The sequence below is a fragment of the Lissotriton helveticus genome, chromosome 6, assembly GCF_964261635.1.
Source record: "Lissotriton helveticus chromosome 6, aLisHel1.1, whole genome shotgun sequence".
In the NCBI taxonomy this organism is placed as follows: Eukaryota; Metazoa; Chordata; class Amphibia; order Caudata; family Salamandridae; genus Lissotriton; species Lissotriton helveticus.
In genome coordinates, this window is record NC_136067.1 from 824,921,559 (window position 1) to 824,935,401 (window position 13,843).

The 13,843-nt window shown below is 46.0% G+C and overlaps 1 protein-coding gene across 1 annotated transcript in view; it reads right to left on the reverse strand.

The window, feature by feature from the left end:
- Window positions 1-13,843, reverse strand: part of AFG1L (AFG1 like ATPase) — a 562,248-nt gene that overhangs the window by 534,740 nt on the left and 13,665 nt on the right. The window contains exon 2 of the mRNA XM_078648410.1: window positions 3,128-3,351. Coding sequence (XP_078504536.1) covers window positions 3,128-3,351 — 224 coding nt within the window. The remainder of the gene's footprint in view (window positions 1-3,127; window positions 3,352-13,843) is intronic.

Here is a 13,843-nt window from a genome sequence, read left to right on the forward strand (position 1 = left end):
ATTGAGACACAAGAGGTGGCAAAAATCAAAGGGGGAAATGAGCAAAAGGGGGCAGGGTACACCCCCCCCTGACCCCCTAGGTTTGATGTGGGGGCCATAAAAGGGTCCCGTGGGACAAAAAAAAATGTAATTTTTTTTCGATTTTCGCGGGGGGAGCGCCCGGTACGCGCACCGGGGAGCGTACCGGGGAGCGTACTTTGGTGAAAATAATAGTGTAAAATAATCATTTTGAGTGATTACAGGTAGGGTAGCTCTGAAAAGAGCTTTTGGGTTCTGTGGCTGTTTTAGGTACCTACAAGTACGTCCCACACACACCCACACGCACACAACCCCACACCCACACACACCTCACACACGCACACCTCCACCCACACCCAAACACCCCACACCTCCACACCGACACCTTACACATCCACAGCCACACTCCCACACACACACACACACCTCACCCCCCCAACACACACACACACACACACACGCACACACAGATACCTCACAGACACACCCCACACATCGCACACCTCCCCCCACACACACACACACGCACCTCACAGACACACACACACATCCCACACATACACACACATCCTACACACATACCCCCCACACCCACACACACCCCACACACACCTCACATACCCACACTCCCACCTACACCCAAACACCCCACACACCCACACACACACCTTACACACCCACATCCCCACCCACACCCACATACCCCACACACCTATACACCTCATCCCCCCCAGACATACACACACACACACATACACACCTCACAGACACACCCCGCACATCCCCCACACACACCTCCCCCACCCCCACACATGGGGAAAACTCAGTGAAACACTAAAATAATAATTTAAAGTGCTTAGAGGTAGGGTATCTCTGAATAGAGTTGTTGTGTAGGTATAATGTGGCGCAGGGGTTTACAAAATGATGCATCTACCTAGATGCGTCACTTTGTAAATATGACTGAAAAGGGTGGATTTTTAACAGCACTGGTGCGACACAAAAAGTGACGCACCGGTGGCGTAAAAGTGACGTATGGCCTGGGATGCTGTGGATGTTTTCACGCTGGCCAGAAGCGCGTGGGAGGCCCCGTTCTGCTAAGAGGCTGGAGCATCACTGGCACCCGCTGCTTTTGCAGCTTTGCATATTTCGAGGTATCGAATGGACTCTGGCCCACCTGGGAATGCACGTCATGCCCTGGGTTTCTGCTGGCGCAGCTCGTTATTAGCGAGGAGACAGGGGCATTGTTATTTCTGTCTCATGGCCCGGCTGACACACGCACTACCAGGTTTGAACGTTGTAAGGGGACCCGAGGGAAATCTGCCACTTTTTGTCAAGGACTTAATTATTGAAACACCCCGTGCCTTTTCCAGCAGGATTCAGACACCTACAGTGCCTATCCATCAGTCTATCCCAGCAACACTTACCCATTATTACAGCATTCTGGGAGCTGTAGTGTGCATTCAGGCTGCAGTGAAGTTGCTATCACGTGACCATGGTCATGCGGACTACCGCCAATGGGAGAGACACTGGACAATTGAAAGGTGGGGTTGTAAGCATTTCCTTGCATTTCAGCAGCATCTGACGAAGGCCGGCAGGCCGAAATGCATTATGCACAGCTGATTTATTAAAGGATTTCCTGACGCTTCCCCCGAGTGGCCTCCGCCTGTTCTCTTTGGGATTGGGATGCTGTGGATATATGTGGATATATGTGGATATATATATATATATATATATATATATATATATATATATATATATATATATATATATATATATATATATATATATATATATATATATATATATATATATATATATATATATATATATATATATATATATATATATATATATATATATATATGCTCCACAGTCAAAGAAATGACAAAATCAGCACTCGCAGTAGGTAAAACCCGCTAAGGTTTATTGCACAAAGTATAGAACAAACGCGTTTCAGCACTTGCCTTCGTCAGTGTCAGCTGGCGACGGCGAGGCGGAAGCTCATAAAGGCAATTATAATCAAAATAAAAAACAGACCAGGGTCTAAATCATAAGCGCCATCTTTCAATGGTAAATTAACTCAAACGTAATTACAACAAACTAATTAAAGCAAAATCCATCACTGTTGGAAACAATTGTTATAATGTTTAAATATCATGATCTATTAGTGAATAATCTTGTGTTTCATATTTCGCCCTGGATGGGCAAGTAAATCAAGATTATTGAGTTTATATTTAAAAAACAATATTCATTGGACCAACATTCTTCATATTGCACATGAATTCATTATAACCTGTGGTAGAGGTTTTGAAAGGATCTAATGTATCGAAACCCATGACAATAATAAAGCCCTATATATATATATCCAAGTAAAGCTCCTGACCGCCAGTTGCGAGGCGGATCTGTACAGGTGTGGACCACTTCCCAAGGATCCTTGGTTTAGTATATATACACACACACACACACACACATATATATATATATATATATATATATATATATATATACACACATATATATATATATATATATATAAATATATATATATATATGCACAACCATATATATACAACCATATATATATATATATATATATACACACACACATTTTTATATATATATATATATATATATATATATATATATATATATATATATATATATATATACACACCCACATACACACGCATGATCATTTCAGTTTTTTGCTATTAAAAAAAAAAATCCTTTCAACCTTTTTTCCAAGTCTCCTCTCTCTGACTCATCCCAAACCTTTCTGACAACTAGGAACCGCCAAACATCCTTCTCAAACTTTCACCTCCTTACTACTTCCTCGTTCAGGTCCAATGCCATCATCCAGCTTTCAGTTAATAGTGCATTGTGTGCATAGAATAAGTTGCTCATTGAAGAATGGAGGGTGATTGAAAATATAGCAAAGATTGAAAACATGAATTCACTGATTTCAGTGGCTGAGACTGAATTCTTCCGAGACATGTACATCACAAACAAACATTAAGCCACAGGTTTATGGGGCACTGATATAACTTTTTTTTTCCTCCAACCCTTCTCAATGAAATGATTCAATGCAATAGTCAGCGACGGATCTCACCTTTGATAACATGGATTTTGAGTTTGGATTGTAGCCCTTCAGTGTCTCGTGCAGGGTCTGCAAATGCTGCATGACTCTCCTTTGGTGATCATCTTTCCTCAGCACTCCTGATCTAGCCAAAAAGTCATAATGTTCCAAAGGTCCAGAGCAATCTTCCAAAACCTTAATGTTAGCATCTGGATCCAAGTTAAGAGCTTCAGTCGCAGCTGTCGGAGTTACATAGGCTATAAAAAAAATACAAAATGTGTAAAAACGGATTAGAGCCTGGTGCAAGTCACTGCCAGGGCATGAAACGAGTGTGTTCCATGTATTATTGCTCCTCGTACTTTACAAAATGTTTCCCTCCTAAACTGCCTTTCAGCTTCCGTGCAACAGCTCATACATCTCAATCACCCCCGATTAAATTACTTTTAATTAACTAAATACATTTGTTTTCTTATAGTCCCGATCCTAGGTCTTCAAAGCATTATCTGAAGGTCCTCAGGATGACTGTGTACACTAGTGACCATTTCCTGACCAAGGGAGCCAATATTCATCTGTTCGCTTATAAGTTTAATTTTTTGAGTTTTCTTGTCTCCTATTATCTACAGTTGTCGTTGGTTATCCTTCTGGTCCACTGAAATATTCTTTTATCACTTTAGCTAAATGCCTACTATCAATCTAGCCACACTATCATTTTACTAGCTTCACATTGGTGTCTAGTATCAGCTGCCCTCACAACAAGCATTAACAATGCAACGGTCTCGCCTTTGCAAAAGTTAGAGCTATTGGCATTGTAAATGACAAACATTTTATTTATGTGTTGGTTTTGAAAACAGATATATAAATGGCATTGTCATTTACAATGCCAATAGCTTAATCTCTCGCAAATGCGATACCTATTGCATTTGCAATGCAATAGGTCGCGTATTTACGCGGGCTCCAGGGTTAGCACTTTCTGTAAAGACCTGGATCCTTATGAGGCCTCTGAGAACCTTATGCATTCATCAAGAAACATGGATTAAAGCTTCAAAAGTAACTGAAGGATGGGATGCAAGGCTCCACAGAAGGGAATTTGGCTAAATCGCGGAATACTGAAACTGGGCCACAACAACAGCAGTTCAAGAATTCTACGCTGATACATGTAAAGACAAGCATGATGGTCATTCATTTTCACTTAAACATGTCTGCTGCTTCCAGCCTTTCCAGTCGATCTTGTGAAATCTGTTATGTACTTACTGCATTAGATTTCTGGAGTTAGAGGAAGCGGCTTCGAATGAAGCAAAGTCCGACTTGTTGCTGAAATAGTTAATCTTCATGAAGAGCTTGAACCCAGGACGGACTAAGACCTTAGGAGTGGGGTGGGGGGTGGGGGGGGAGACGGAAGAGGCTGGGAGGGCTGGTGTGAACAATAAGCGCTCACCATCTGTTTTCATTCAGCCCCTTGTTTAAATTTGCATCCCGCTTTCACTGAAAGCGCAATGCAAAAATAAACCAAACATTAAAAAGGCAGTAGGTCTCGCCTTTGATTAAGTTAAATCCATTTGCTTTGCTATACAATACCATTAGCAAAGTAAATGGCTTTAACTTAATCAAAGGCGAGACCTATTGCATTTCCAATGTTTTTTTTGTATCTGTGCTTTTTAAGTGGCAAGTAAGCATGAGCGCAAAATCCGCTCCGATCGCGGATTTTGCGGATTTTCGGTAAATCCGCGATCCGCGAACTCTCGCGAATTTACCGAGAATCCGCAATCCGCGATCGGAGCGGATTTTGCGGTCAAAAGTTCAAGCCTAACATAATTTACGATGGCGCCGGCAAGCTGCCAGCGCCATCCTCAAATGGTTACTTAATTAGCTTCGACAGGAAGCTCTAACAGATAAGATAAAGCAGGGGCTCGAGCGCCTGCTTTATTTTATCAGTTGGAGCTTCCTGTTGAAGCTAATTAAGTAACTTTTGCAGGATGGCGCTGGCAGCTTGCCGGCACCATCGTAAATTATTTACATGGTGTGTCTTCTTGAATAAATATGTGCCCTAGTTGAAGCTTAAATTCAGTGACTCATTCATTAGCCCAAAAATAATCGTGAGCGTTGTGGAGGCTGGGCAGGTGTGCCTTGTTCCCAAATATACCATGGGAAATCCGCTGTGATGCTGGCCAGAGGCATTTGCATCTTTGGCTTTCACGTGCGCAATCCCCCTGCTGTTCCTGTGACCAGGGGCTTCTGTCTCTTAATCTGCTGCTCTGATCGGTCTCTGACCTTTTGTATACACACAAGAGGCATGTGCGCTCGCATGGAAGCCCCGTCCGTTTGGCCCCGCCCACACACTCGAGGAAGCCCCGCCCCCAAATCCGCCGATCCGCAAAATCCGCGGATTTTGCGGATCCACGATCCGTGAATCCGCAAATTCGTGAATCGTGGATCCGCAAAATCCGCCCATGCGCTAGACAGAACTTTACGTCTCTGTGCACACCCCTGTTTCTGAACATTTCGCATATTATTCACGTGCTTTTGTATCACCAGGACTTGAATCAAATGAAAATGTGTAAACTCCCTAGGAGGTCATCCTCCAAACCAGCTTTGCGGGCCCTCCACTGGCTTCCCATTGAGAGGAGAGTGGAGTTCAAGGCCCTCACTACATGCCATCGCATTTTGAGCGGTAAAGCGCCTGCTCCGCTCAAGAGTCTGGTAACCCACTATGAGCCCACACGCAGTCTACGGTCCTCGCAGACTGGGCTGCTAAAGGTCCCCAGAGTATCGAAGGCGCGTATGGGAGGCAGATCTTTTAGATACCTCGCTCCCAGGTGCTGGAATGCCCTCCCTTTGGAACTGCGACTAGAACGATCTGAAGTTCTGTTCAGGAAAAAACTTAAAACATACCTTTTCAGCAGGTAGCCTTCTGTGGGAGGGGGGGGGGCAGCCATTTCACTTATCACAGCGCGGGGACACGCCAGTGGCGTAACCAGGCGCTTTACAAATGCCCAAATAAATAAATAAAATAAAATAAACAGTTCAACGTTATTGTTAACAGGGGCCCAAAATATTGCTTGCCCAAAGCTCCAAAACGTCTTAGCAAACACAGTTCGAGGAACGATTCTTTGTATACTGATTTTATTGTTCCAGGTGGCACCGCCCGCGGTCCCGCCAGCCTCTAACCCAGCCCTGTAGGTCTACCTCTTAACTCTGCTAAATCATCGTCCCTACTTTATAACTCGCCGACCCTGCTCCTGCGCCTCTCTGCCCCTCCTTCTCACTACCTGTCCTGTACCTCTACACTTCTGTCTCTTCCTGTTTCTGCCCCTCTCTGACGCCTGTCCGCTATCTTTAACCACTTTCCAATCCGTTTGCCCTCACCACCCTCGCCGCCTGCCCTTTACCTCTGTCCTGTTTCCGACCTCGCTCCACGTGCCCTGCCTTGCTTCTCCCTGCCCCCGATTACCCAGACCTGCAGCTCAGCGGCAGCGCTCTCTCCACAGCTCAGTGAAGCCCATCCTGTGCCCAGAGCTGTCCCAGACACCAAGGTCGGGGTAGCGGGGTTGTAAGTGTGAATGGACGCGCACTAGGGGCCTTTCACAAACCAAAGTGACACTCGGGAGGGAGAGCGCGGCGGAGGGGGTTAGGAAAGGCCAAAGTGAGAGCGGAGTTACCAGCAGCCAAGGCGCCCTCCCTATCTCCGCAGAGATCACGCTGCCCCCTACCCCTCCCGAGGAAAACACACACATTCAACATGCACTGGGTCTGACTCGCAAGGGGCTGATTTCCAACCCCCCAGAGCAGGGACCACCACGGGGGGTGCCTGGAAAAAACAAGTACGTCAAATGGGAGGACGTCTGAGAAAACAGGCTGTAGTGGGGGAGAGGGGCCATACAAATCATGGAGTGGACAGGGAGTCCTCACGAGCCAAAGCGAGTAGTTTACTGGGTACTGAAGGCAGAAGGGGGGGGGGGCAGGTGAGGTGTACTGGAAGGAAGTTCCTCAGTGTGACTGCCCTCCCCAGGGAATAGTGCCTCTGGCTTTAGAAATTACTTGAAGCCCAGCGGGAGGGGCGGGCGACGCACCCCATTCACAAGACTGAGCGCACCAACCATGGTGAGATTACCACGGCATAAAGGAAAGCCCCCGCCCGGCAAGAGGCCCTATACTCCCTAAATAGCACACGCAGTTTATCAAATTGGGAAAAGGTGCCTGGAGTACACCCCAAAGTAAGATCCGGTACACATCCCGAGAATGAAGCACCCCGGGGAGGGGTTAGGTAAATGGAAATCAAAGGGGTTAAGTACAAATGAAGGGAGTAAAGCACTTCTTTTGCATTTTTAAGTAGCGGCAGTTACATTACACAAAGTCAGATTAATTTTTTGCGGCACGGGGAGATTAAGTGATTTGCCCAGAATCACAGGATTTTGAGCCGGCGCCGAGACTCGAATCAGAGGGGTAAAACATATTCTGAGGTTAAGCACAGTTGAAGGGTTAAAGCGATGGAGAAGGAAACAAGACAGTGCACAGACTGTGCATGCGCCGCTCTCCACTGACAGACAGACAGTGCACACACTGTGCATGCACCATTAACAGACAGCATGGCTCAGTACTGGAGAGTGGAATGGAGCAGAAAGTATGGGGGAAGGTATTAAGGGGGAAGGAGTGGTGGGTGGGCAGTAAGTTTGGGGGAAGAAAATACTTAGGCAGTAGGATTGAGACAGGGGAAACAAGGTAGTGGGGGTGGACAGTAGGACTTGGGAGACGGAAGCCGGGACGGGATGGAAGGTTGGGGGGGGGATGACTTGGTGCTGCATAGGTAGGGACATGTGGCAGTCGGTTTTAGCCTCCACCCCACCCCTCCTCCCAAGAAGGCTTGGTGTGTAAGAAGCTCCCAGCCTGCCCTCCGGAGACAAGTCACTGCAGCGGTAATGTGAGCCACACACCTGGCCGGCAAACAAACACCTGGCCAGACCTGCAGAGCTATCAGAGGGTGGGGAGGTGTCAATACATCAACCCCCTCCCCTCCATCCCCGGTTTAAAAAAAAAACAAAGGACGGCAGAACAAGGACGGCAGCCCCCAACCGGGGATGGGTCACGTGCCCCTCTGCGCACCGACTGCACCATGGTGGAGCAGTCCGCGCTCTGGCGGGACCGCTCGGGACAGGGTCTCGACTGGTACCACCCCTGCCCCCTCAAACCTCCACTCACCGGCTCGGGGCAGGACTCCGGTCCAGCTTCCAAAGTCGGGTGGTGGGTCAGCGCGGCTCTCTCCTCCTTACGAGAGCCCCCGCCTGTAATCAGGATCGACGCGCGGGGCTCCCTCCTAGCACCGAGAGCCCCGGAGGACCATGGCCACACTCTGTGGGAAAAATAGTGACGCCGCAGTCCCGCCCACCAGCAGGGACCGGCGTTGGTCTTCCGCGTCGCGCTAGGCAGCGTCCCGGGGGAAAGCTCTCTCGCGGCTTGGACCGCGGCGGTGAGACGCGGGGTGGGCACCCGCTCTCACTCAAAAATACAAACTTGGGAAATCAATTACTGAAGCTTTACAACAAGCGCTCACCATACCTTTTGTCTGTAAGCCCTGTCCTTTTCAGACTGGGGGGCGTGTTTTTAACTGTCGTAGGCGGAGACCTAAAAACATCAAAGAATGTAAGAAACAACAGTCAAAAACACGCCCCCCAATCTGAAAAGGACGGGGCTTAGATAGAAATTAGAACGTCACTAGGACCTCTTCTCCAATGGCTGGCCACTGTTTAGGAGGCCAGCCAATAGAGAAGAGGGCTGGGGCTTAACCTCGCTAGTGAAAATCCCTCTATGTCATTAAATCTCGCCAGCGAGACTGCGCATGTGTGCAGCCTACGCTAGCCGAGACCTAAAAAACGGCATTATGGTGGTTTTAGTGTCTTTTAAAAAAGGTGGATTCATAAAAAATGAAATAGCAGCTATTCACCATACAACTTGGGATGTTATACCTAAACAATCTACTTAACAGAAACCACACATTAATCTCCATGTGATTTCTCTATACTTATACAAAGCATCACACTAAAAAGGAGTTAATGAGAGATAACAAAATAGTGAAGTTGTGAATACATGCACTTCTAAGAGCAGAAAGGTAGACTTTTTCACAAAAGGATTAAAAAGTATTCATGGATGGACTATATTTTATTTTTGACACACATTAATGCTGCTACGTCTTGCAATCAAATGGAAGATTTGTTATAATCACAATCCAAAAGAAGGTCAAGTAGGATATTAAAAGCCCTCAACGTCACTCAGTTGGGGAGGAATCAACCAATTTAACTTCCGAAAAACATTCAGGGGTGGGGAATTCCTATCTCCCGACGCCCGAGACATCTAGATTTCTTACAAGGGCAAGTGGTTTTAATTTCTAACTTGTCCAAAGGACAAGTAGACAGTCTTATTGTAATCCGATACACAGCTGTTCAACCCTTTTGCTCACAGTCGGTTAATAAGGAGCTCTGAGCAGTTTATTGGCAGGGAAAGGGTCAATGCAAAAGCTGGGGCCTACACTTTAATTTCCCCAGAGCAGAACAACATGATGGAGCTGAGCTCAAAGTTGCAGCTCTAAATAAAACATTCACAGCACTGTCAGCTAAGAGTCTTTTTGCTTTCTCCCCGAGGCTCTTGTGTGGCTTCCAGGCCCTCCTCTGGCCCTTTCATTTTCTTTGAGCACAAGACACAGCTCCAGAACACTCCCATCAATGGAATGTAAGAGGCTGCCTTAAGGGCCTCTCAGCTTCTGCTCTGCCTTAACCTAGTGACCCCCTGCCTTTTATTCTGTGCTTCACCCTTGAGCCTCAAATCGGCCCAAAGATCCCTCCTCACCCTCGACTCCGGAGGCCTACAGTAAACCCCATGCTTTCCCTTCTCATGCAGCCCCTGCACAACCCTCCTTTGCGCTTTGCTTTGCCTGTACAACTTATGTTTCACCCGGTGCCTATACTTGCTAACCTCACCCCTCTCTGCTCCTCCCTCTGACTGCCCTGACCCGCTCCCCGTGGCCTCTCATATCTTACCTCTTCCAGGGCTTACATTAAAGTTAATTAGTTTCCCCAATGAGGAATTCATGCAATCCTAAGGCGCACCGTCATTTCTCTCCTTGCACTGGGCCTCTCGTCTCACTTTGTGCGTGCACCAGGAGCATCTGAACAAGCTGCTGTAGCAGCTACAGAAGCTGTGGAGTTCCCTAATGGGCCTCTTCTTTCTGCAGGTCCAGACAAAGGCTTATAATTTACATGAAAGGGTGGATGGATATATACATGGATGAATGAGTGGAAGGATGGATGTAAGGATGGATAAGTGAAAGAATGGATAGATGAGTGCAAGGGTGAATGAATTGATGGATGGATGAGTGAAAGGATGAATGAAAGAATGGATGGGTGAAAGAGGATGGATGAGTGAAAGGATGGATGGTTGAATAAAAGGGTGGATTGATGAATGAGAGAAAGTGCATGAATGGCTGATGGAGTGGGCGGATGGATGGATGACTAGGTGGAAGGAAGGCTGGGTGGAAGGATGGCTGGGTGGAAGGATGGATAGATGGGTGGAAGAATGGATAGATTGATGGATGGAAGGATGGATGGATAGATGGGTGAATAGTTAAGTGAAACGGTGGATGGAGGGATGAGTGAAAGGGTGGAAGGATATGAGTGAAAGGGTGGATGGAGGTGGTGAAAGTGGATGGATGAGCGAAAGGGTGGATGGATGGATGAGCGGAAGGAAGGAGGGATGGAGGAGTTTGAATGATAGATTTGGAGCTGGAAGGATAGGTTTAGCCCCAAGGGTGTCATGAACCACTCGCTTTAGCAGCTACAGCAGGGGTGGAGCTCTTGATGAGCATCTTCTGTCTGCAGCTCGGCAGACAAAGGCCCATATTTAACGTGTAAGGGTGAGTGAAAGAATGGATGTGTGGGTGAAAGCGTGGATAGATGAGTGAGCGTATGAGTGTAAGTGTGGCTTGCTAGATGGATGAATGAGTGAAAGGATTGATGAGTGACAGGGATGGTGAATGGACGATGGATGTGTTGATGAAGAAAAGGGTGAAAAGATAGATGGGTTGCGGGGTGGATGGATCAGTAAGTAAAAGGATGGATGAGTGAAAGGGTAAATTGATGGATAATCGGAAGAATGGAAGAGTGAAAGGGTAAATTGATGGATGAGCGGAAGAATGGGTGAGCAAAAGGATGGACAAATGGCTGAGATGGGTGATGGATATGCTTGGGGATGGATGGGTAGATTTGGATATGGATGGGGGGATGGATGGATTCACAAACAGAATGGTGAAAGGCTGATGAAAGAATGAATGGAAGTCAATGTTAAGGTGAAATGCTACATAACAGTGGGTGAATGAAAGGATGAATGGGAAGATCTGCAGTCATGAATGATGTAATATGTGACATCATCAGCAGTGGATTGCGGGCGCGCGAGTTATAGTGAGTCCAACTAACTATAACGTGGGAATTTCAATGGTTTTGTAGGAGTAAAATGTTCAGCTAACTATAACTGGTGTGAAACCTATGATTTTTTCATTGAATTTCAAAGGTTTTTTAAATGCTAATTCCTAACTATAACGATTGTGAAACCTATTTTTTTTAGTGTATTTCAAAGGTTTTTTTAAATGCTAATTCCTAACTATAACGATTGTGAAACCTATGGTTTTTTCAGTGAATTTCAAAGGTTTTTTAAAAGCAAATTCCTTGATATATCGAGTTTGTAACCTACGATTTTTAAAGTGGATTATTAGTTTTTTTTAGCAGCTGTTTTTTATAACTATTATTTATTTATTTGTTTTTTTTCTAAAATTAATTTTTCAATGTATTTTTCATGTGTTTTTTTTTTTTTTATCATTTTGTCTCAGAGCGTTCAGGGTGCGCGCACCGGTAAGCTCACCCGAGAGCGCAGCGAGAGCGCTATTCCCGCGTGCGGAAAAAAATAGTATGTATTTAAAGTAAAAAATAATGCAAGACATTCAGTGGTATACTTATAAAAGTAGTATTTTTGATTTTAAATACCCGTATTTTAACTTTAAACGCATTTCCGAAAAGCTAGCAAAACGTCATTCAGGCGCGCCGCGTAAGCGCCCCCGGAAGCGCCTAGGTTCATGCCGCGTAAGCGCCCCCGGAAGCGCTCCGGTGCGCGCAGCGAAAGCGCGTCGAGTCATGTGACCTTAAAATAACACTTTTCATTGGTTGTTAACAGTTTATTTTACAACTAATGAAAACCCCACCCATTTCCTTCACTACCTCTTTCACTTTGGAGACAGCAAGACCTATTCCCTTCTGCTCTTCAATTCTTTAGAAAGAATGGCTGCAAGACCACCAAGCAGCAGTGAGAACTCTGATAAGTTTCTTCAAGAGGACCCTCCTCAGCCAAAAGTGAAGGAGCACTTCATTTGGAAATTTTTTACCATTCCACCAGGAGAGAAAAAGGTAAATGCTCCAAAGGTGGAGCGCAAAATTTGCCATACTGCTCTTTCACGGGGTGACCCCAGAAGAAAATATAGTTTTGGAAACTCCACGATGATTCGGCATGTTCAAAGGAGGCACCCCCAGAACTATGCCCGGGAGAGTGTCAGGGACCTGGCACGTAATCCCCCGAGAGATGGCACCTCAACTTCCACCGGAGGACCAATAACATCCGTGAGAGGAAGACCAGTTGAATTAATTCCAAATATTCAACCTGTTTTTACAGACATTGCAATTAAGTGTAAGCAGTGTGACGAACTGCTTTGTTACGGAGAGCAGAGTATCCTGCTAATTGTACGCAAAAGAGAAGATCATCGCTGCCCTCCCCAGCCCTAATTTTCCCCCTTTTTTTGCTCCTGTTGAGCAGTTTGGCATTCCCTATTTTTTTTTTGTTCAGAAAAAAATACCAAAAAAATTTAAAAACGTTCGGAAAAAGTTTTAAAAAAAATAAAACCTAAAAAAGAAGAAAAAAGATGTTCTTTTTAGAACTACCTCCAATTCTCCAAAAAGGGCTGTATTCTTTACAAATTCAAAAGGAGTGAGTGTAGTGGAGTGCAGTGAGAGAGGAAAGGAAAATGAGTGAGGGAGCAAAGAAAGGGACGAGAGGGGAAGGGAAGTGAAGTAGGGGGATTGAAAGATGGTGAGTGTGGGAGGTGAGTGAGGGGAAGGGGAGTGAACAAGGGGAATGAGGATAAGTGAGGAAAGCGGAGTAAGGGAACGGGGGTGAGGAAGGGTAAGAGAAGACCAGTGAGGTTGAGGAAAGAGTGGTGATAGATAGTGGATAAAGGCAAGTGAGCGTGAGACAAGGGGAGTGAGGGAGGGAGGAGACAGAGGAAGTGAAGGAAAGAGTGAGAGAAGAGGACTGTGTGAGCGAGCAAAGAAAGATAAGTGAGGGAGTGTGGCTGAGTTATAGGGAGTGAGCGTAACAGAAGAGGAGTGAGAGACTAAGAGGACGGAGAGAATGGAGATAACAGAGAGAGAGTGAGGGGAGGGGAGGGGAGTGAGTAAGTAAGAGGACAGAGGGATTAAGAGAAGGAGTTACTGAAGTGCCGTAAGGAGAGTAACAGAAGGGAAAAGAGTAAAGGACCGAAGGAAGGGAAGAGACAGGAAGGGAAGTAAAACAGGAGAGCTGAAAGAAAGTGAGTGTGGGAGTGTGGCTGAGTTATAGGGAGTGAGCGTGACAGAAGAGGAGTGAGAGACTAAGAGGACGGAGAGAATGAGGCTAACAGAGAGAGAATGAGGGAAGGGAAGTGTAGAAGTAAGAGGACAAAGGGTG